The sequence below is a fragment of the Diospyros lotus genome, chromosome 1 (genome assembly GCF_014633365.1).
Source record: "Diospyros lotus cultivar Yz01 chromosome 1, ASM1463336v1, whole genome shotgun sequence".
Taxonomy (NCBI): domain Eukaryota; kingdom Viridiplantae; phylum Streptophyta; class Magnoliopsida; order Ericales; family Ebenaceae; genus Diospyros; species Diospyros lotus.
This window is the reverse complement of record NC_068338.1, coordinates 39,410,899-39,433,331: the sequence shown is the minus strand read 5'-3', so window position 1 is coordinate 39,433,331 and position 22,433 is coordinate 39,410,899. Positions and strand designations below refer to the sequence as shown.

Here is a 22,433-nt window from a genome sequence, read left to right as displayed (position 1 = left end):
TCTCCCATATCGTTTAGGTAAGCAGAAGCTAAGGTGATCTTCTGTTGTTCTGGAACTTGATATAGGGAGAACATCCTTTACATCTCCTTACCCACCATCTCGATTCTCTCCTTCAAAAAGTGGAATCTCCAATTTTGGCACAGGGAAGCTCGGCTGGTTACGATTAGCTTGAGCTCTTGGCCTTTTCTCCCTTGTATTTTCTCTCACCATTTCTAGTTCAAACTCAAATTCCCACTCTGGGAAGGATGGGCTTTGGTCTTTCCCTAGGAGGAAACTCAAGTGAGAGTCTTACCGGTTGTTGAGATGCAAACATCCTCATGAACTGGTGCATCTGCTCCATCATTTGTTCTCGTAACAGAGCACTCTATTCTTGGTTCTCTTCATGCCATCTCTCCATCGCCTGATCAATCCAGGTATCCACTCCTGTTCTAACAGAGGATTTGAGAGTCCCCATCCTTGTTTGCATCTTCGGTGTTGTAACCTGCTGCAACTGGGACTCCATGTGCTTCATTCTCGTTCCATCGTTCGTGGCGATGAATTATCAGTAACCGATCAACGCCCAAGAGCGTGGCTCTGATACCGAATATCAGCTCCCTAAGGATCTGATGGGTAGTTCTCGATCAATAGAGAGAGAGAGATTATGGAAGAGAAGAATGCAGAGCGGGAGAGAAAGAGAGAACAAAGAGAAATTCAAAATTACCTGGGAATTTTCATAATAATCCGTGGAAGGAGGTCAACGATTTTTATACCTAATCCTAACCTCCCCCATGTGCAGGGTAACCGCCTTCATGAGCTGGGAATGTACCAGTTGCTAATGCTGCAGCAACTTGACAACATACTTATATCGTATACTACCTTTCCCTTCTACTATATTTAATTACAGTTACCTCCCCTTTACATGTTAGTACATAACATGCTAATGCAAGAGGGAAGACCTATAGCTTACATTAGGCAAGCATTGGCTCCTAGGCACCTGGGGTGGAGTTTGTATGACAAAGAATTACTGGTAGTGCTGAAGACAATTGACAAATGGAGACACTATTTGGAAGGTAACCCCTTTGTGATCAAGATTGATCATGAAAACCTAAGGTTCTTGTCACAACAAAGGCTACAGTCTCAACTACAAAGAAAGAAGTCTCCAAGCTTATGGGTTAGACTACACCATCCTTTACCGCAAGGGAAATGAGAATGTAGTGGCTGATGCCTTATCCAAAAGGGAGGACAGTGGTAGTTGCCATGCCATTACAGCAGTGGTACTTGAATGGGTGAAGGAGCTTATGCAGAGCTATGACCAGACAGATTAGGTGAGGGATCTTTTCCCCCAACTTGCTGTTCAACCCTCGGGAAATCACGGGTATTCATTGTCCAACAGACTGATCAGGTTTCAAGGAAGATTAGTGGTGGGAGATGACAAGAGATTGAATGAGAGGATCTTAAGGTCTCTCCACTGCTCACCACTAGGGGGACACTCAGGGATCAAGGCCACTCATCACAAGGTGAGGCAATTGTTTTTTTGGCCAAAACAAAAGAAGGATGTAGTAGAATTTGTACTAGGCTTGTGAAACATGCCAAAGATGTAAACATGAATAGGTGCCATGCCCTGGTCTACTGCAACCTCTAGAGGTTCTAGAACTAGCATGGGAAGGGATTTCAATGGGCTTTGTGGAGGGGTTGCCTAAATGTGAAGGTAAGGATGTGATCTTAGTGGTGGCAGACCGACTGACAAAATTTGGGCATTTCCTCAGCCTCACACCCTTTTTCAGCCCAAGAAGTGGCTAGGGTATTTTTGGATTTAGTGGTAAAGCTGCACGGGGTCCCTAAATTGATTGTATCAGATAGGGACAAAATCTTCACTAGCAATTTCTGGCAGGAGTTGTTTAAGAAGTTAGGGGTGGGATTACATATGTCAACTGCCTATCACGCTCAATTCGATGGCCAAACGGAGAGGGTCAATCAGTGCCTAGAGGCCTACCTCAGATGCATGTGTTTTACTAAGCCAAAAAGCTGGAACAGGTGGTTGTCACTTAGCTCAATGATGGTACAACTCTTGCTTCCACAGTGCCATCAATAGAAGCCCCTTTGAAATAGTGTTTGGGTACAAGCCACCCATTCTACTCACTATAGCTAGCTCTACTACCAGTTTAGAAGCAGTGGAGCAATATTTGCAGCAAAGGCAAGACATGCTATCCATCCTAAAGGAGGAGTTAGCCACGACACAGAATAGGATGAAGCAAAAGGCTGATAGAAGGAGGAGTGACAGAGCCTTTGAGGTGGGAGATAGGGTGTTCCTTAAAGTGAAAAGGTTCTTGCAACAACCCTTCACAACCGCACCCGCATCCAAGCTTAGTCCTAAGTATTTTGGGGGCCCTATATCATTGAATCTAAAGTGGGAAAAGTGGCTTACAAGTTGAAGTTGCCCCCAAGGGTAAATGTACACTCGGTGTTTAATGTTTCGCGACTCAAAAGTTCCATTGAACTGGGTGCCCCCACTAGTTAGCGACTGCCAACCATGGAAGATGAATTGGAAGAAACCCTAGAGCCCAGGGCTATCCTAGACAGGAGGGTAGTCTATCAAGCAGCAGTGCCCCTAACCCAAGTATTGGGCCAATGATCACAGCTACAGCCGAACCACACCACTTGGGAGTACCTTTCGGAGCTGTTGAAGCAATTCCCAAGAGCAATGGGCCTACTGTGAAATTCTTGAGGACAAGAATTGTTTTTAAAGAGTGGGGGAGTGTCACGACCCGAGGGTCTAATTGTATTTTTTTTCCCTGAAATTTCAAATGTAATGGCGGGAGCCAACATAATTTGTCGATGGCAACATTACCATTCTACCCCTTGGTATAGTTATAATCACATAGAAGAGCCTACAAAAGGCTTAGCTACGCAAGGATGGGAACTCATGAGTGAAAATAACATTGAATTCTTTTCCTCTCAAATTTTCTCTACTTCTTTCAAACTCTCCCTCCAAAATTCTTTCTCTCTTTCTATTCTTCTAATTGTTCTGAAATTCAAGTCTCATTCACAAGGCTTGACAGTGGCTTGTTTATAATGTGACCCAACCTGACTTGATGTGGGGGGGGGGGGGGGGGGATTCCGCTGGCAATGTAGACTAGCTACAACGACAGTGAGACAGAGAAATGTTTCTCATCCTCTGGGCAAAACCTGTGAGAAGATGCCAATATGCACCTGACATCTAGGTGAAGTTCTCTCTTCCTTTGTCCCAAAGAACAACATAAAACAATCAAACAGAAAAAGTTCCCAAAATTCATTCTTAATTTGTTTTACATCCTCAGGGGAAATAGAACCTTATTAATTTGTTTGACTTAGCTTTCTATGCAGGTAAGAAATGGCTTGTATATCTAACTGATATAGTTAACCCAAAGCAAAAAAAAAAACAAAAAATAGATATAGATACAGACTAGGGTCTGAATTACTGAAAAACACAGTTTCCTAACGTATATATTGATTGGTTTGCGGCCAAATAAATCACTTATAGGCATACTTGATGATGCTGTAACAAAAAGCAATTATTATGCAAACTAAACCTAAAGCAACTGATGGACTCCTAAAGGCAAACCTTGAATGGCTTGTGGACTGGGCCTGATTGTGGTGGTCACATATTACTATTCCATGGCAAGTTGCAAAAGGGACCTAAAAAAACTTGAATGGATTGTTTCTCCTTCTCCATAAGCAACTCTTCATCAGGTATCTCCATATGTGATTTCACCAATATGTCACTTTTGAACTTTAATATCTGAATTTCGTGGTTATTGTTTTTCCTTTTGGTTTTTTACTTCTCTGTCTTCAGGTTCTGTGTGATGTTTAACAAACTCTTGTTGATATGGTTATATATATATGTATATGAATATAGATATATCATAGAGTTTACTCAGCAAAAAAGAGAAAAAATTCAATGAATTCCCAGCTGAGGTACCAGCCATGTTTGAAAAAAGAGTATGCAAACAGAAACAATATTCTCTATATGATGCTTATTCAAAAAATTCTATGGAGTCTAAACGTTGATCCTGAAACTGTCTATCATTGTTGTGGCTGGTAGAGTTACTGCAAACGTAATTCTTGGATCTCCAAAATATTAACCTTCATCTCTACCTTGCCAAAAGGTCCTGAATTTATAAATAATGCATGTCTCTTTTATTTATCCTCAAACTCCTATCAAGTCAATGTTAAATGATATTCAATATCAGCACCTGACAAATTCTAGCTTTTGAGTTGGCAATTTTCCATTAATAACATGTTTGTTAAATTAACCTAGTGAGCACTGAAGTCCTTATTGCAGAGTTTTATATATTATTGCTTTCACATTTTGTTGACGGTGATCCAGTTTTCCACTCATTTCAAACTTAATACTCATTTGAACTTTATACTGTCCATCAGGATACTGCCGAAGACCCTTTGCCTTATGAACAAGTAAGAGATGATCAAGATGAGTGTGACCATTCTTTTGTATTGAAGGATGATCTTGGTTATGTTTGTCGAATATGTGGAGTTATCCAAAGGAGCATTGAGACCATCATTGAGTACCAGTATGCGAAGGTATGTATCTAGGTTCTTTGATAACATCACCAAATTTACCTACTTTTTCTCTTTTGGTCATATGGCTAAAATTCCATGCATCATGTTATTTCTGATTTTAGCTGGCTGAAGCAGGATGATGAAACTTTTAGGAAGGTATAACGTGTATTGCAATTTCTGTTCATCCTTGTGTTATTACAACAAATATGCTATCTGCTTTTCAGTCCTTCCAAAGAGCTCAAGCGTGTCACAAGGGGTGGCTATTAGACTAAAATCTGCTCCTCTTATCCTTTTATCAGCACAAAGCTGATTTCACCCAGCTTTGTAAAAAGCTGAGGTGTTGCTGAAAAGCTGATTCCAGTTTTCAGCGTTTTCCTCTTTCCTCTCAATGTATTCTTTTATTCCAGCACATATATTTATATGAAAAAGAGAAAGTCCCTAAGTTACCATATTGCACTCTATAAATGTCCCTACTAAATCCCATGCTGGGGCAAAACCCTGCAGCTCTTACACATGGCCTTGGTAGGCATATTTGTTCATTAATCATCACTTGAATATTAATCAAACTGAACCATGTTGTCAACATTAACGCTTACTTACCATATCATGGCTGTAACATTTTAAAATTAGACACCGGGTCTCAAGCATTAAGGCTACCGAATCGATCTCTGAAATTGGCTTTAAGAGAAACCCCAAAATTCTGTAAACTGGCTAGTACAACTGATCTTATAGTGGACTTATTGACTGTCAAGTTCCTAGGTCTCAGCCTACTTCACAGTTGATTCTTCTCCCATCAGTTGATCATCTTTGTGTTCACTGTTTTGGATGATCATCTGTCACCCGTCCAGCCTATTCTATTTTCTATAGGTGACTAAACAGTTGATTCTAGTTGACTGTCACTTTTGCCTATGACTTGTCATCCCTAAAGTTGACCTTTCAATCTGCCCTGGCATACTTGGCCTTACATCACCTCAATCTCACCTTTAGTCACTTAATCAAGGGCCAATTGCCGATACAAGCCCATACTATGGTGTCCTCTCTAGGGGCAGAATATAAGGGTCATTATTGGCACTCCCTCCCTTTCTAAGATCAACCATATTTATTTGTCATTACCCTCCTTCAAAGGCCATTACAATCCAAGGAAAAATCATCAAAGCCACTTGTCCAACATGGATCATTGAAGATACCATGCCTCCTAACTAGACCATCACTTAAAATGGAATTAAAGGCCTTGTTCTAGTTCACAAGATGGTTTAAATTCATCACCTAACCCACCCCAAAAGGAAGTTTCTTTGGAGTTTCTCTAATCTTCTTTGGAGTTTCTCTAATCTATTGATAACAAAAGGACTAATAGAAAAAGGGACATGGCGTAAGTTGGAATGCTAGAAAGTTCACTTTTTGATTAAAGTTAACCTTCCCCCCTTTAAAAGGTTATTGACCTTTCTGAGACACTAACATCTTTTTGACCAACTCTATTAGACTAGTTTATTATGGATTCTTAGTTTGGTGAGGCTACTGAGTGTAGCCACTATGTAAATATTTAATTTAGTTTTATATGATTAATTGAATTGACAGAATACTGATATTGATCTTTTGTCTCTTTACTTCTCTTTTTCTCCTGTTCTACATTTCTATGCTTTATCACATGTATAGACATTTCCGCAGTTCTTTCCAGGAGTTCACCTAACACATGACCTTATTTGCAGGAGATTTCAATTTTCTAGGATTTCTAACATGTTCTCCAACTGGTTTAACAGATTTTAGGCTATACATAATCTCAAAATTCAATATGCATTCTTGAATTTTTTTTTTTCATTTTCTATTATTCACCCATTTCATATACCATGTTCAACATTACCAAATTAATCAACTTTATAGTTGATGGATGCAACAAGATGTTGCTTGTGACAAGAAGATTAAGCTTTGGTTAATCAATCACATTTTATTTAGCTTGGATAGTTATTAGTCTGATCTGACCATGATAAATGTTGTAACAATTCTTGCCGATACACACTCAAATCTCCCTCAAGACAAATACAATCCCTCACTCATGGATAGAACAGAAATAGGAATACAAGAAAGCAACACAGAATCAAAGCACTCACACACAAGATGAGATTTATCCTGGTTTGGAACTCCTAGATGGAGAACCTACATCCAGACTGAGATGGTCACTTTCTTCACTATCTTGAAAATGAAAACAAAGATTACATGCACTGATTTCTCTCCCAGCCCTATTACCAAGCTGCCTTACCCAGAGATTACAAAATAATACCACTTTTCTCTTCCACAAACACACAGCACATACTTTTTTCACAAGACAGAATGAAAAACGTATTGAGAGTGAAAATAAGACTCCCGAACCCTCTATTTATAAACTATAAAGGGCGGGATATACAAGGACTCCAATAACTGCCTGCAGTTACAAATATAACCCTAACTACCAGACTTCTAGAAGCTTTAATCTAATACCTTCTATTTGTCCTTCCTCTCCCGTGACCATATGTCTAATCCTCAGGCAAATATTTCAACAATAAATTCATTTGAATATATAATGTGGTCGCCATCGAATATTTGTTGCCTGGTGATATATCCAAGTCACACTGTTTTGCTTTTGTGACATTTTCATCTGTTGCCTTCTGATTTTCTTGCATCACATGCTTCTGGTTTCAGAATGTTTCCATCTCAGAAAGCAACATGTAGTTATTTGTAAATTTTCTATTTTCCTCCTATTTAGCAGACCAATTCTATAATTATCTCCAAGAATGGAGATTCGTATCGCAATTAGACCTAATGTGCAACTCAAATTTTATTTACTCCAAAATGCTACGACTCTTGTCTTTCTATTATTAGCTTTATTTGATTGTTTAATTTTTGTCTTCTTCTAAATACAAAGTTGTGTTTTGAGTGTCAATGCCATCTATATACTGGGGCTTTCTTGAGGCTACCTACTCAAATTAGACCGTTGGTTAACTTTAGTTTCAACAGGCTACTTAATTTGCTAAGTAATTTCTATGCTTAAATTGCTTAAAAGTCTGCTGAGTTTTTATCCATGACATGCCTTTCTTATTTAAACTAAATTATATTCTTCCTTCCTCTTTAAGATAGGTTCTTCCTTCCTCTTCCTCATGTTACTGTTCTGCAATTTACTAGATGTCCATGTTCCAATACTCAACTGAAAATGAAGAAGCATTGTCATGTCTGTAGGCACAAAAAGTTAAAGTTTCTCTTAGAACTGTAATATTCTAGCTACTTGACCTGAACGTTTACAAGAGTCTACCCCTACTAGCTTTGCATTTTTTATTAACTAGAATTTAATTCATTTTCATTCTATTCAAAATTAATTTGATGTTACATAATTGGGCTTCTCATATGCTGTGGGTTTCTTTGTTCTTGGACTATTGGTGAAATTTCTATTGCGTGTAAAGGCAACTTCTGTTTGTTCTGATTCTGAAAGATATCCCTTTTGTTTTTAACTTGTCGACAATTTATCCAGTGTATATGGATATATGTCTGAATAGCTGGAAAGATTCCAATAAATTAACTGCAACTAGGAAGAATGTAGTTTTCCCAAAGCCAGAATTGGGTATACATTATATCATGGCCCTTGTATGGTTGTGCTACTGCTAAGTTTTGGTAGCAACAGTAAGGTGTTGCTCCTCCGTGACTAGAAAGAAGGTCACTGGTTTGAGTTGTAAAAACAGCCTTTTTGCAAAGTAAGGGTAATGTTGTGTACAAGAAGACCCTTGCAAAGCGTGACGCCTTGTGTACTGGGGATGCCCTTTTATTTAATTAGCTTTAGAATGTAATCTCAATTCTTATTTTTCTGTATAAAACTGTCCGTAGCAGTTAGTAGACTTCTCTCGCTAGTTGATATTCTCTGACCAATATGATTCACTTCTCTTGGCTTAGGTCACAAGGAATGCACGAACATACAGTTATGAATCCCGTACTGTGAAGGACAAAGAGGCTACTGAAATGTTTCGTGATGGAAGTAAATTATCTGGACATGATTTCGTTGTTGACAACATATGTGCTCATCCCAGGCACAGGAAACAGATGAAACCACATCAAGTTGAGGGATTTAATTTTCTACTCAGTAACTTGGTTGCAGAGAGTCCGGGCGGCTGCATCATGGCCCATGCTCCAGGCTCTGGGAAAACTTTCATGATAATTAGTTTTATGCAGAGTTTTCTGGCTAAGTTTCCCTATGCTAGACCACTAGTGGTACTACCAAGAGGCATATTAGCTACTTGGAAAAAAGAATTCAAGAGGTGGCAAGTTGAGGACATTCCCCTGTTGGACTTTTACTCTGTAAAAGCAGATAATCGGTCACAACAGCTAGAAGTGTTAAACCAGTGGGCTGGTCAGCGAAGCATTCTCTTTCTCGGGTACAAGCAATTTTCTTCTATTGTTTGTGACAGTGAAAACAGTATTGCCGCAATTGCCTGCCAAGAGATACTTCTTGAATTGCCGTCCATTCTCATATTGGATGAAGGCCATACCCCTAGGAATGAGAACACTGATGTCCTGAACTCCCTGAAGAAAGTGCAGACGCCTCGAAAAGTTGTGCTTTCAGGGACTCTGTATCAGAATCATGTCAAGGAAGTCTTCAACATCTTTGATCTGGTCCGCCCAAAATTTTTGCGGTTGGATACTTCCCGCAGCATTATAAGGCGAATATTATCCAGAGTACCTAGTGTGAGAAAACATGTTAAGGCAAAGGGCTTGGAAAATGTCTTTTATGAATCAGTGGAGCGTACACTACAGAAAGATGAAAATTTCAAGAGGAAAATAACTGTTATTCAGGATTTACGTGAAATGACAAGTAAGGTTCTCCATTTCTACAAAGGAGATTTTCTTGATGAATTGCCCGGTCTAGTTGACTTCACAGTGTTCCTTAGCCTCAGCCCTAAACAGAGGCGTGAAGTTGAAGAATTGAAGAAGTTGGGCAGGAAGTTCAAGATAAGTTCTGTTGGAAGTGCACTATATATTCACCCACACTTGAGATATTCCTTGAAGGATTCTTCAACTGGACTCGATGATGCCCAAATGGACCAGATTTTGGAGAAGGTGGAACTCAGAGAAGGTGTAAAGGCGAAGTTCTTCTTCAATCTGTTAGCACTCTGTGAGTCTGGCGGGGAAAAACTGCTCGTCTTTAGCCAGTACCTGCAGCCGCTCAAGTTCTTGGAGAGGCTAGCAGTGAAAATGAAGGGATGGAGCCTCGGAAAAGAAATCTTTGTAATCACGGGTGATTCTAGTTCTGAGAATAGAGAGTTGTCCATGGATCGCTTCAATACTTCCCCTGAGGCTCGCGTCTTTTTTGGCTCGATAAAAGCATGTGGGGAAGGGATATCTCTGGTAGGCGCCTCCCGTGTAATCATAATAGATGTGCATTTGAATCCATCCGTTACCCGGCAGGCCATTGGACGAGCATTCCGGCCAGGTCAAGAGAAGAAAGTTTACATATACCGCTTGGTGGCTGCTGACTCACCTGAAGAAGAAGACCACTGGACCTGTTTTAAGAAGGAGTCAATTGCAAAAATGTGGTTCGAATGGAATCAGTATTGTGGTCAGAACGAATTTGAAATGGAGACTGTGAGTGTATCAGAGTGCGGCGACCAGTTCTTGGAATCGCCGAGGTTAAGCGAAGACGTCAAAGCTTTGTACAAGAGGTTGGTTAAAATTATACTCTTGGTCAATGCTTCGTATGTGGTTGTGGTTGTGATTGTGGTGTTCTAAGGGCTGGCTTGTTATTTGATTTGCAGGTAAATGATGCGGTAGGGATGAGGAGGCATGGGGATGGGGTGCAGATGTGAATTTTGTACATGCTTGAATTTTGTAGATGCGAATTTAATTAGGCCTCAACAGGAAAATTGTTAAGTTGGTTTGTACATATGAATACACCTACCTGGCTACCAACAATATTAAAATGTTCTCTAATTGTATTTTGAAAACTTTGACAATGGTACGCCTTTAGGTTGGTTGGTTGTTGTTTTTTTTTTTTTTTTTTTAATGTTTTAAAATTTTGGATATCCATAAAAATCAATTCTAGATATTAGTTTTGTTTGGTTGAATGTTTATGTTTGATTTCGATATTTGTTATGATGTTTTGGGAGGATGTTAGATCATATCCTGTATCTGGGATATGTTCGTGATAACTGATGGTTGGTTATGGTTTGTAAGTCTTCCCGACGTTTCATGCATATTATTATTTGGGATTACTATCCTTATATAATCTTTCGTTATCGCTCATGTCTTTAATTTTAATAGAGGAGATAAATCGTATATAGAAGTTCTGTTTCAACGTACAGGACAAAATCGAATGATATGAATCTCAGCTTATCGTGACTCAATCATTTAATCTATACTTTAAAGTTTATGTATATTATTACTTGGTGAATAATGAAGACGAACAAGTAATGCATGTTGGTTATGTTGCGAATTGAAGAAGGCACGTGCGTTTTTAATTTTGATTTATAATAATTGAGTTGTTTTTGCTTCAAAATTTTAGAATTGATCGGATTTGTTTGGCTATTAACATGAAACTCAAATAAACTTAATACTTGAATATCTTTACAATTGTGTTGACATTTATTGGAGTAGAAGATAACATAGTAGAGATATTAATGAAATTAGAAATTAACTGTCTCAACCTATTGACTAAGGCTAACTCATGTTAAAAAATTAACCTTTTTTTTTTATAAATTTTAAAATACTCATAAGATTAGTATTTTCAAAATATAATGTTATTAAACATCTTGTAAATTGCACTATGGTACCCATTGTATTAATTTAAATTTTTAATTAATAACATATAATGTGCAAGTGATTAGTGATTTGGAAAACTATAATAATGTCATAAGGTTAATGACTAAAATATAATAAATATAAATTGTCTAAAAATAAAAAAATATTTACTATACTTTAATTATGTTTTAAAATAATAATTAACTTTACTTATGTCGTAAATGTTAGATTGTGTATGTAATGACACCACACACTTAGGAGGTGAATTGGGTGGTTTTAAAATTTTGATTAAACTTAAAGAATTTTAAAGAATTGATGAGGTTTTAGTGCAAAAATGTTGGTGATTGAGAATGATACTTAAAAATAATAATGAAGTGAAAGATAAATGGAAAAATTACACAATCGATTTATAGTAGTTCAGTCCAAATGATCTAATTCACTATTTTATTTCCTAACAAAAGATTCTAAAATATCCACTAAAATCTCATACTTGATCTCAAATAGGCCTTCTAAGTGTCACAACTAGGAATACAATCTTCTACTTATCAAATTAGACTTTCTAGCAACATTACTAGATAATGTACAATAATTTTTACAATAAGAGATTATCTAAGAAGTATATCTCTTGTTTATCAAAAATTAAATATAGAGGTTTGAGCAAATGATACAAATGTTATACAAAAGCTTTTGAGAGAAAAATTAAAATCACTTAAGAGTACATGAATGAGATTGTAAAATTTAAACATTCCAATAAATTCTCTAAGCATCCAAATGCACCATTAGATCGGTATTTATATGTTTCACCTACCATTTGAATTTATCAATCGTTAATGGAGCCGTTGGTTGTCATAAATGATCTGTAAAACTAACATTTAAAGATATCTGTAACAAAAAGATTGAACATGATTAAGAAACGGCCAACTAATTAAAGCAAACATTAAGAAATGGTCGACAAGCATAGCAAAAATAGTAAACTGGGTTAAAGTCGACTGATTGGATTTTATGCAGTAGCGATCGATTGTGCTTGGTCGAGAAGCATGCATTTGTCCGATCAACTAGCTAAGGCAACTGGTCAACCAGATTTCATGTGTGGTCAACAACTTAGGCCTTTGCATTTTAAAAACATTGTTTCAATTTTCAAGTGCTTCAAAACCAATTTGGATGAAACAAATTTAAACGGTTCTGTTAACATAAAATCTTAATTTTTCGAATGTCATCAAGAATTTTTAGAACGAGATCTTGACATTAGACGAAATGGATTTTCATTTAAGTGCTTATAAAATGATATAGACACACCAAATAAATAATTATTTAGACAAATTTTTTATTATAAAAGTAATATAATTTTTTATCATCAAAATCATAATAAATAGCAAAACAACATTAAGTATTTTAATGTAATATATATCACTAACATTAAAATAGGATGATGCGAGCCTTGATGCTGCATTAACTTGGAACAATTGGAGATTAATATGATACACAAGTGCCCCACATCTCAAATTCAAATATCATAAATCTCAATTACAATCTAAGATTGATGGATCAGTTGGGAATGAGTTTGAAGCGAGGCCGGGCAAAAGCCGGCGCCGGATCGTAGTGTCCATAATCTCCGGCATTATTTCTCAGAAGCCTTTCTTGGATTCTATTATTTGTAGTGGCTGCCTCTTGCTGTAATACTTCATGTTTAATAATTAATAATAATAATGAATAATATATTTATATATATATACATACACATAAAACAAATGACAAAAAAAAAAGGAAATTAATTAGCCAAAATGGACGAGTGAAGTTTCAAGAGAGAGATGAGTTGTAAACCTTATCATCATAAGTTGTATCATCTTCCTCGGCCAAATTGTTGCTCTGTTGTTGGCCTACAAAATCTTACATTATTATCAAAATAATACGATCATTTATTTTTTAAAAATGTTATTAGTGTATATGTAACTACTCAATTCAGTAGTTACAGACTTGTCGTATACACAAGTGTTATTAGTATCTTAAGATAGTGTTTGTTAAAATGAATAAGATAATACTCTGTCAAGATAACTTATCTGTAAAGTTTAAGATAAGTTATTTGAATGGAGAAAGGGATAAATATCTTGAAAGTAACTGTAATAGTCTGCCTCTCAAAGCTCTCTTGTTAGTATAGGAGATCCGTGAAAAGGTCATCAAAAAAGTGGTACAGAATTAAACTTAATTGGAAGCAAACATCCCACCACCAAGATATAACACTAATTTCTAAACAACTATTCGTTTCATCATGCATCCCACTTTTTTAAGACAATAAGTTACAACCTTCGGCATTTACAAAAGAAAGATCACTTCAAGCTTAAAGCACAATGACTACTTTCCTTACAAAAATAACAAAACACCCGACACCTTTTTATCATGAAAGTTTTGTACACAAGATTATTACCCAAGAATCAAACACAAGCTTCACTAGGCATACTTGTCGAAATTTAACAAATATAATCAAAAATACTTTTGTTCAGGATGTTTTTCATATCCTATCTTTTTCGATCTATATCTTGATTAACAAATGCTACTTAAATGTACTCATATTACGAATCATATCATGTTTATATATATATATATAATTAAGAACTCTTTAACTTCATATTTCATATATTTTGATGAAATTAAAAGCTTAAAAAGAGACTTTTGAAAACAAATCTGATCAGTATTGAAAGTGAACAGATGAAATGAAACAGAGATCACCAACCTGCAAATGAAATTGGTAGAAGGATTAATGCTAAAAGTGAAAGGAGGAGGAAGAGCAGAGCAATCTTCTTGAGAATCCTCGATCTTGATAGATGATGCTTCTTTTAACAACACATCATCATCAATAATACAACAAAACTACTCTCTCTCTCTCTCTCTCTCTCATATGTGGAGAATGGAACAAATTGGATGGTTGCTTTATATAGTAGAGATTATTAAGCTTATCACAGTGGGAGTCTTATTGCAATGCAAAGATGAGTGTGACCACTTTGCTGTTGTTGGGGCACTAAGCCTAAGCCTAAGCCTAAGGAATGGTGGATTAATTAATAATTGAATTATTACTACAGAGTACGGATCTCTATGTAAATTGAGTGTTTGGTAATCTTTTTGTATTTAATTCCTTCAAATTAATATTAGTTTCAATTTGTCATATTTTTCTAATTTTTTAATGGTTTATATTTTGTAAAGAATTTCTTAAAAACCTTCAAATTTTTTACTTTTTTTTTTTTAACTTACAAATTTACGACATTTCTTATCAATTATTACGAAATGTAATGACTATTTTTATGAAATTTTTCTTCGTGAGGATTTAAGCTTTGGGAAGATATATAAGATTAACATATCAAGTACGTTTTTGTAATTATTATTATTAAAGTATTTAATAATTAATTATAAAATCTATTATATTTTATAATGAGCTTTAATAATAAGAGTAATGTTAATTATTCTCTTAAAGAGAATGATTAAATAATAATAATAATAATAATAATAATAATGTATTTTAATTTTTAGATAAGGTACATTTACTTTATTATATTTTATTTTTAATATCTAAATAATTTATTAATTGATTAAATGGGTTAAAAAACACGGTTCATTTGTCATTATTTAACAAATTATTTAGATATTAAAATTAAAATACCATAAACACACTTTATGTAAAAATAAGATATATTTATTATTATTATTATTATTTAATGAGTCATTCTACAGGGCCCGACGGGTCTACCGAGCGGCTCACAGGAAAGGGACAAAAAGACAATTTTGCCCCCACCCACTTTGCAAATTTGCAAAGCGGGCCACTGCCCCCCTACTCTGCACGTCTCCCTTGCCATGGCTGCCGCCTCGCCTCTCCGTTGCGCCTCGCTGCTGTCGCCTCGCCGACAATCAATGCAGCGACTGTCGGTGAGGCAAGGTGAGGCAGTGATGGCATACAGGCGACGAAAGCGAGGCCAGGCGACAGCAATGAGGCGCGACGGCGGCCATGGTAGAGGAGACGCGTAGAGCGAGGAGGAATCCATGGGAAAGGGAAGGAGAGAGCAAGGCGTGGGGGGAAAATCGTCTTTTTATCCCCTTTCAGTAAATCCGTCGGTAAGCCCATTGGGCTTTCTAGCATTTTCCTTATTTAATTATTACCTTTAAAATAATAATTAAGATTACTTATAATATTCTAAATAGTTAATAATGTGCTTATAAAACTTAATATTAAATTCAAAGCTTTCAGCAAAATTAAATATGATTCTAAAGTCATGAATGTTGAGCATAAATGTCAATATCGTGCCACCTTTAACTTAATTATATAAATCTTTTATTCACCTATAAACTATAATAAATCTAACTAAAAAACGTGACAAAATATATATTTTATTTTTATTTTTTTATTTAGATATTTAATTTTTTTGTTATTTCAAATTAGGTTTAATTTATTTTTCTCAATAAATATGTCAAGTTATGAAATTGATTCAAAATTGTATAGTTCAGAAGTGTAAATGAAATAACAAAAAATTTAAAGGTGTAATTAATTCTAAATTATATAATTCAAGAGTTTAAATAAAATAATAAAAAAATTAAGTATTTACGTAAAAAAAAAAAAAAAGTGTATAAGTACAGAATCTAAAATACATATTTAACTTAAAAAATGTGAAATGATTCAGTTGTCGACACCTTTTAATAGAATAATTTATATGTAATCAAACTTAAATATATACTTTATTTGTTTGATTTAAAGGGACGGTGGCCCCCATGAGTTCTTCGTAACTAGGAGTACTCCAATTTTCCCAATAGGTCTTTTTTTGTTACGAATCAGTTATAAATATCGTATAATTCTAGCTAGACTGCAAAGGGTCCATAGCTCAGTGGTAGAGCATTTGACTGCAGATCAAGAGGTCACCGGTTCGAACCCGGTTGGGCCCTCTTCCCTCTAAACTTCTGCTGGGTAGTTTTGCTTTTTTGGGTATAATCCGAACCAATTACATATTCTGCTTCATTGCCAAGTTACCTCCTACTGCATGTACTGTGTTCATCATCCATTCCACTCAGTTCCTAATTTTCCAAATTTTAATTTTATCAATTTAATTATCTCATAATATTTGAAATATGTTGCAAAGTGAAGGGGTATATTACTCATATTACCATCAAAATTCAGTTAATAAATCATGCCCAATAATTATTAGTATTAATTCTTATACATGTAACTTTTTTGAATTATCAAATCATGAGATCGAGTCATGTAAAAGCACATGATGATAGTACTAAGTAATTACATACATCATCTTTGACAAAAACATATAACACGACAAACATTAATTACAAAGAGATGATTCCATAGAGTTGAAATTTCAAAATAAAAATCAGGCAAAGTTCTTTTCTACCTCCTTCTTGGACGTTGCTTACCTTTGAAGAACTCCACAACACAACCAGCTTACAGTCCAGGACACATCAAATTAATGGAGTTGATTTCCCTCACATTTATCATTATAATCACATCATAATTAATGAGCAACATTAACAGTGTTGTATTGCTCTACAATTATTCTTTACTGGGTTCATTAATAATCATTAATCATCAATCATTAATTATTTATTTGTATATATATATATATAGAAAAGAAAAGAACAGACACACACACATATATGTGGATATATATATATTGATGAAACTCATCAGGCGGCGGCGGCTGCTGCTGCTATACTCTTCCATGTTCCTTCACTCACTCCTTCTCACTTTGATGGGCAGCCTGGACAATGAGGTACTCTTTCTCCTTCACAAGCCGCTCTTTCTCCTCTTTCAAGCGCCTTATATTCTGCTTCATTGTTTGTTGCCTATCTTTGGGTATGTAGGACTGGCCGAGCACCCGGAAACGCTCCGGCTGCCCCAACATGTTCTTCCGCATCAAAATCTCAGCGTCCTTGCGCTCGATCTCGTTCTCGATCTCGTTCAGTCGACGAGCAATATCCATGGATCGATACACAATATTTGATCTGTCAACCCGGCCGATCTTTTAATTTCCAATCCAGATCGTTGCTATATATATACTTGTACCTAACCCGGCTGGCTTTGGTATTGTATGTCACGGAATTAATTAGGCCACGCTTGCGACGCTTGCCAATTGCGTCTGGGATACAAATTGTTTCCAATGAGAAGATAACAAATACGATCGAGACAACAGTGCCCCTGAAAACAATGTCTCAAAGGTTTTGTGTCGAAGCAAGAAATGGAAGAATTAACGCAATTTGACAAAAATGTCACTGTGTTCTAAACAAGGTTATAATTCTTGGGCCTATGATCAATGAGAGAAATTTTTTTGTATATTTATAGGGGGAAGAGAGAGTTGGTACGTTAAAGCTTTTGCCTTTTTGTTTTTGCGTTGTTTGGAACACATGTTCTCGTTTAATTTCGCAGGATGGATGGGATCATGCAAACTTGGCCTTAAAGAATACTTTAGTTTGAACATCACCAATATTATTCATGCAATGTAGTGATCATCATAATTAATGTATATATGATTCGTCCCATTTAATTAAACATGATGGTGAAACTTTGTGTTTTATTGTTTATTTTTCAAATCATTGTGTCTCCTAACAATTCACTCACATGGCGTGGTAAAGTCAAGCAAACAAGATCTTGGCTGTAAAGATTAATTGATGTTGTCGCTTAGGAACAGTTTGGTGCTCCCTGCCAAACTGGTGGGGGTGTGAATTGGGTGCCTCTATTTTCTTTTGTTTGAGAAATTTATTATTATTATTAATTACTGAAAATATAGACAGTATACGTAATAATAGCAAAATAAAAAAGTTCATAGAACAAACTAAACAGGTTAAAATATAAAACGTACGTAAACAAGTTTTAAGAGATTTCTGACCAACAAAACATCCTAATATAATCAACTAGTCTAACAAAAACAAACAAAGCAATTAATATCCAAAAAATAAGAGAAGAGGGGCTAATTTGAATTAGCTTTATATTAATGGGGTAGTCTCGTTTTAGGTATGTTTCAAAAAGAAAAAGTGTTAAAGCATTTTATTCTTTATTCCTATATATATATATATATAATTTTTCTATCTCAAAAGAAATGATGAGATTATTTTTAACCAAAAAGCTTTAAATTTGGGTAGTCTTTTAGACACTTTTAAGCTAGATATTGGCTTAAATTTGTGTAATAAATCAAGGATATTGTCGCTCTTATTCTAGCTAGTTAAAATTTGAAATTCTATATAGAACATTCATGTCAACAATAAGATCCTATGTTTGTTGGTATATAGCCTCCTTACTTGGATGATGTCTATAGACTGGCATTAATGGCATATAGTAAATTTAGTGATAATTGAAGCATATTTAAGTACAGTTCTTTTATACCCAATATAGAATATGCATGAAGGAATAGATGTCCCAGTTGATCTGAATATAGAACTTGGTCGTCTTCTAGTTCTCAGCTCAGCACTAAACCATTGGACTACACCACAAAGTTGAACGAAACCAAACAATAGTCAGCTCCACTTTGTTAAAGTGCAGGGAGTATGAAATCTTCAAAGAAAATAATATATCAATTCCGAAGTACGTACGTAGAATTATCAAAGCTCCAGAAACTAACATATTCTATAACCCATCAAATTTGATACAATAGCAGCAGATATGCATGAAGTTGAGCTCAAAACTAATAAAAGTTGGTAAATAATTAACCCAAGACCTGAATCTAGTTGTAAAAGCTAACTAAGGCTTATATAGTAGTAAATGAGTTAAAAAGTCAAATTTTGTTAGGTTCATATATACTCAAACTCTGACTTGGTATCAAGCTTGAACTTAGGGCTCAAGTTGAGTGTTGTCACGATTTAATTTGCTAGGTTTAGATCGCTGGTTTAAATTAATTAAACGTGTTTCAAACAACCTCTTCATAAGTTCTAAATTTAATATTTATTTAAATTAATATATATATATTTCATATTATATTAGTACAACATATAAAATTCATATATTTTAATATATGTTTAAATTTTGAATAATTTCCCCTGAATTGAAAAATATAAGTTATAAAAAAAATACATTATTTTGTAATAAGTTTATTCAGAGCCTAAACAAATCAAATTAAAATTTCAACACGAACTTATTTAATTTAATAACTAAATAAATAACTTTAATTTTTAATCGAACTTCAAATAATTCATAAACGACTATATATGTTTATCTGTACGTGTATATATATATATATGTGTGTGTGTGTGTGTGTGTGTGTGTGGTATATGGTATGCCAACCAAACTTTATCTTTAAGAATATTTAAGTTTTTAATTAAGATGTAGCAGTTGATTAATTATTAGGTGTGGTTGTTTGCTGTAATAATGATTATTATATCAGCATAATAATTCACTTGCATGAGATATATAGCCCAATGTAGCTTTGAGGTCTTCTTGGTTATGAAGATCAATTATCATGGTGAAATTAGGTGGCCAGTTATTAGGTGAGGATGAAAATCTGCACCAACCAACCAACCAACCCCCCATCGCCCATCTCCCTAGCTAGCTCTCATAATTAAACTTACAGCTTAATTCCATAATACACATGCAATAATAAATGTGAGCCATCACCTTGCATTTTAATTTGTATTGCTACGAATTGAGGGTGGGTTTTGAGTTATAATTAATCATAATTTTTTATTAAAATTTTTGTTAAAATAAAAATAATACATTCACAATCATGCCTTAAATCTAAACACCTTGTATGAAACTTAATCATACTTAACTTTGAAATAATAATATCGTCGTCTCTTTAGATTTAATATCAACCCCCTTATAAGCGTAACTCAATCTCGATAAAATATTTAAAAGTTTATTTTGTTAAATATGAGATTTGAATTATAAATAAGAAAATGACCTTTATTTTTACAAAATTCCTTTTAGAACAAAATTAATTGGGGGACTGCAGTTCATCTACATCAAAATAATATATGCACTTAAATAAGATTACAAGAGATTTATGATCACATTTATTTTATAATAAGGTAGCGTTTGTTAAAATAAGTAAGATAAGATTGTATTAATATAAGTCTATAATGCTTTTCGTACTAAGATATAGAATGGTCAAGATAAGACTGAGAAGTATTTTAAAATTCTTATCAAATTGTTAAATTTTTTAAAATACAACATATATGTCATTTTTTTTATTTGTAAGATTCAAAATAAATTTATCTAGAAATGAAAAGATAAATTTATCTGAACAATTCAAGATAAGAAATCACATAATTTTTTTTTTTAAGAGTTGTTAAATAAATATTGATGTGGTATCACCTAAAATTACCAGAATATCCCTACGCGCTAATGGTCTCACTTGCCACATGAATCTCTTGAGAGACTGACACGTGGCAAGTCAACAATCAGGAGCGAGCTCGAAAAATTCGAGCCAGGCCGCAAAGACCCATTCCAACTTGACCGAGATCCTCAGGAGTCGCGCCCGCTCCTCACGGGTTTTATCTCGAGTATCCCATAACAGGTTCGCCTAAAAAAGACAAGAGTCCTCACCAGGTATAACCAAGCTCTACAACTCTTACATTTGTTACGACTTACGTTTATCATACTGATTTGACCGTCGGAGTCCACCTGGGGGACCCTAGTCCCGTCACTCCGTTGTCTTGCAGGTTCTATCACCGAGGTCCGATATCACCAAGACCAAGGCATTATTCTCGAGATCCATTCGCAAAGGTAGCACGTGGTGGTCGGTTTTAAAAATCATCATCAAATATAATAAAAAATATTTTTATTTAAAATATTTTTTTTTATATTCTACTTTCTGTTTTTTTACTCATATGTAATAAATACTAACTTTAAAAAATTGAATAGAAAAGCATTGACTTTTTCAAGGCGGCTCTCTACTTTGAATAAAGTAAAAGTGGTGGAGTGGAGAATGAGCATGGCAGCATCAGCATGCGAAGACTTCCATCATGGCATAATATGTAATTAAAAGGTTAATTTATTTAATTTGACAAGCTGGAAAAATATTCTGGTCTAAAAGAGACCCGACCCAATTGCCTTGATTGATGGGCAAAAGCAAGCAACACACGGTATCTCTGTGGTCTGAATGCTCCTTTCATTTTTACCAATCACCAATGCTACTTGGCTTTTGATTTTGACTATTACTCCCCCATTCCATTCCTACTAAAATCTGAATCTTCTTTTGTTTATTATGCCAACTAATATTCTAAATTACTCTTAAATTTCACTATATTATATCAACCGCTCTTAAATTTTAAAAATTACACTAATCTCTTAATCATCAAATTTTTTGTAGAAATTAGTATAATATTATAAAATTTCGTGTGGGCTCCATACATCGTAAATCTAACCTAATATAACTTTTAAATGATAGGAATAGCAAATATAATTTTTGAATGATATAAAGTCCTTTATATATTCATACCAAACTTGAGGGGTATGTTCACAATAATTTATTCTTATTTTTAGAATAACTTAATCTTTTTATGTTGCACTAAAGTGATATAATTATATAATAATGACACTTAAAAGAGAGGGGTGAATTAGATTATTTAAAATTTTGATTTAACTTAATTTTTTTGACAAAAAAATAAGGATTTAACCAAATAAAGATGATTGAATAGATTGCCTAACAAAATAAATATAATGAAAAATAAAAATAATGGAGACACAAACAAAATTTATAGTGATTGAGTTAAATGACCTAATTCACTCTCTAATCTCTTTGTTAAGGATTTAAAACATTTCACTAAATCCTCCTTATTTATTATCTCTTCTCACTAAGGATTTTCTTCTCACTAAATTCTTATTTCTTCACTAAAGATTTTTTTTCATTTTCTCCAACATTTTGATATCGATTTTGAATCACATTTAGAAGAATCTTTTAAATTATAGAATTTCGTTTTTCCAATGTCCATCAAAATATTTTGAGAAAGAAATTATTTGTATTTTAAGATGAGTTGAAATTGATTTTCATTTGAAACCAAAATCATCTTATAAATTGATTTAAGACATAAATATAAAAATAATATTTTTCATCATCAAAACAAAAAATAAGAGCAAAATAACATAAAGTATATATTTTTAAAATTTCATCGATCTCCCATCAATCAAAAACTTGTTACCAAAACCCAATTAACTAATAAAATTATTTAAATAT

The 22,433-nt window shown here is 34.5% G+C and overlaps 2 protein-coding genes and 1 non-coding gene across 5 annotated transcripts in view; 2 read left to right on the top strand and 1 right to left on the bottom strand.

The window, feature by feature from the left end:
- Positions 1-10,636, top strand: part of LOC127805756 (protein CHROMATIN REMODELING 35) — a 32,286-nt gene extending 21,650 nt beyond the window's left edge. Inside the window, exons 6-8 of one of the 3 annotated variants that reach the window (XM_052342537.1) lie at positions 4,399-4,557; positions 8,449-10,211; positions 10,305-10,636. In XM_052342537.1, coding sequence (XP_052198497.1) covers positions 4,399-4,557; positions 8,449-10,211; positions 10,305-10,308 — 1,926 coding nt within the window. In that variant the 3' untranslated portion in view covers positions 10,309-10,636. The remainder of the gene's footprint in view (positions 1-4,398; positions 4,558-8,448; positions 10,212-10,304) is intronic. The other 2 variants (XM_052342522.1, XM_052342530.1) reach the window with 2 other exon arrangements.
- A 2,086-nt stretch (positions 10,637-12,722) lies between these two features.
- Positions 12,723-15,314, bottom strand: LOC127793589 (uncharacterized). Its single transcript, XM_052324373.1, has 4 exons — positions 15,072-15,314; positions 14,015-14,114; positions 13,108-13,163; positions 12,723-12,957 (listed from the first exon to the last, which is right to left on the bottom strand). Exons 1-4 carry the CDS (start codon positions 15,312-15,314, stop codon positions 12,832-12,834), a joined length of 525 nt encoding a protein of 174 aa, XP_052180333.1. The 3' UTR covers positions 12,723-12,831.
- Positions 15,315-16,134: 820 nt separating this feature from the next.
- On the top strand, positions 16,135-16,206 carry TRNAC-GCA (transfer RNA cysteine (anticodon GCA)). Its single transcript has one exon. It is a non-coding gene; the product is annotated as a tRNA-Cys (tRNA).
- Positions 16,207-22,433: the final 6,227 nt, after the last annotated feature.

Coding starts and splice junctions, on each gene's coding strand:
- LOC127793589 (XM_052324373.1), bottom strand. CDS start 15,314: ATGGATTCCTCCTCGCTCTACGCGTCTCCTCTACCATGGCCGCCGTCG. Junction 14,115..15,071: donor CCGCTTTGCAAATTTGCAAA/GTGGGTGGGGGC, acceptor TGTTGTTAAAAG/AAGCATCATCTATCAAGATC. Junction 12,958..13,107: donor ATACAACTTATGATGATAAG/GTTTACAACTCA, acceptor GAAGTATTACAG/CAAGAGGCAGCCACTACAAA.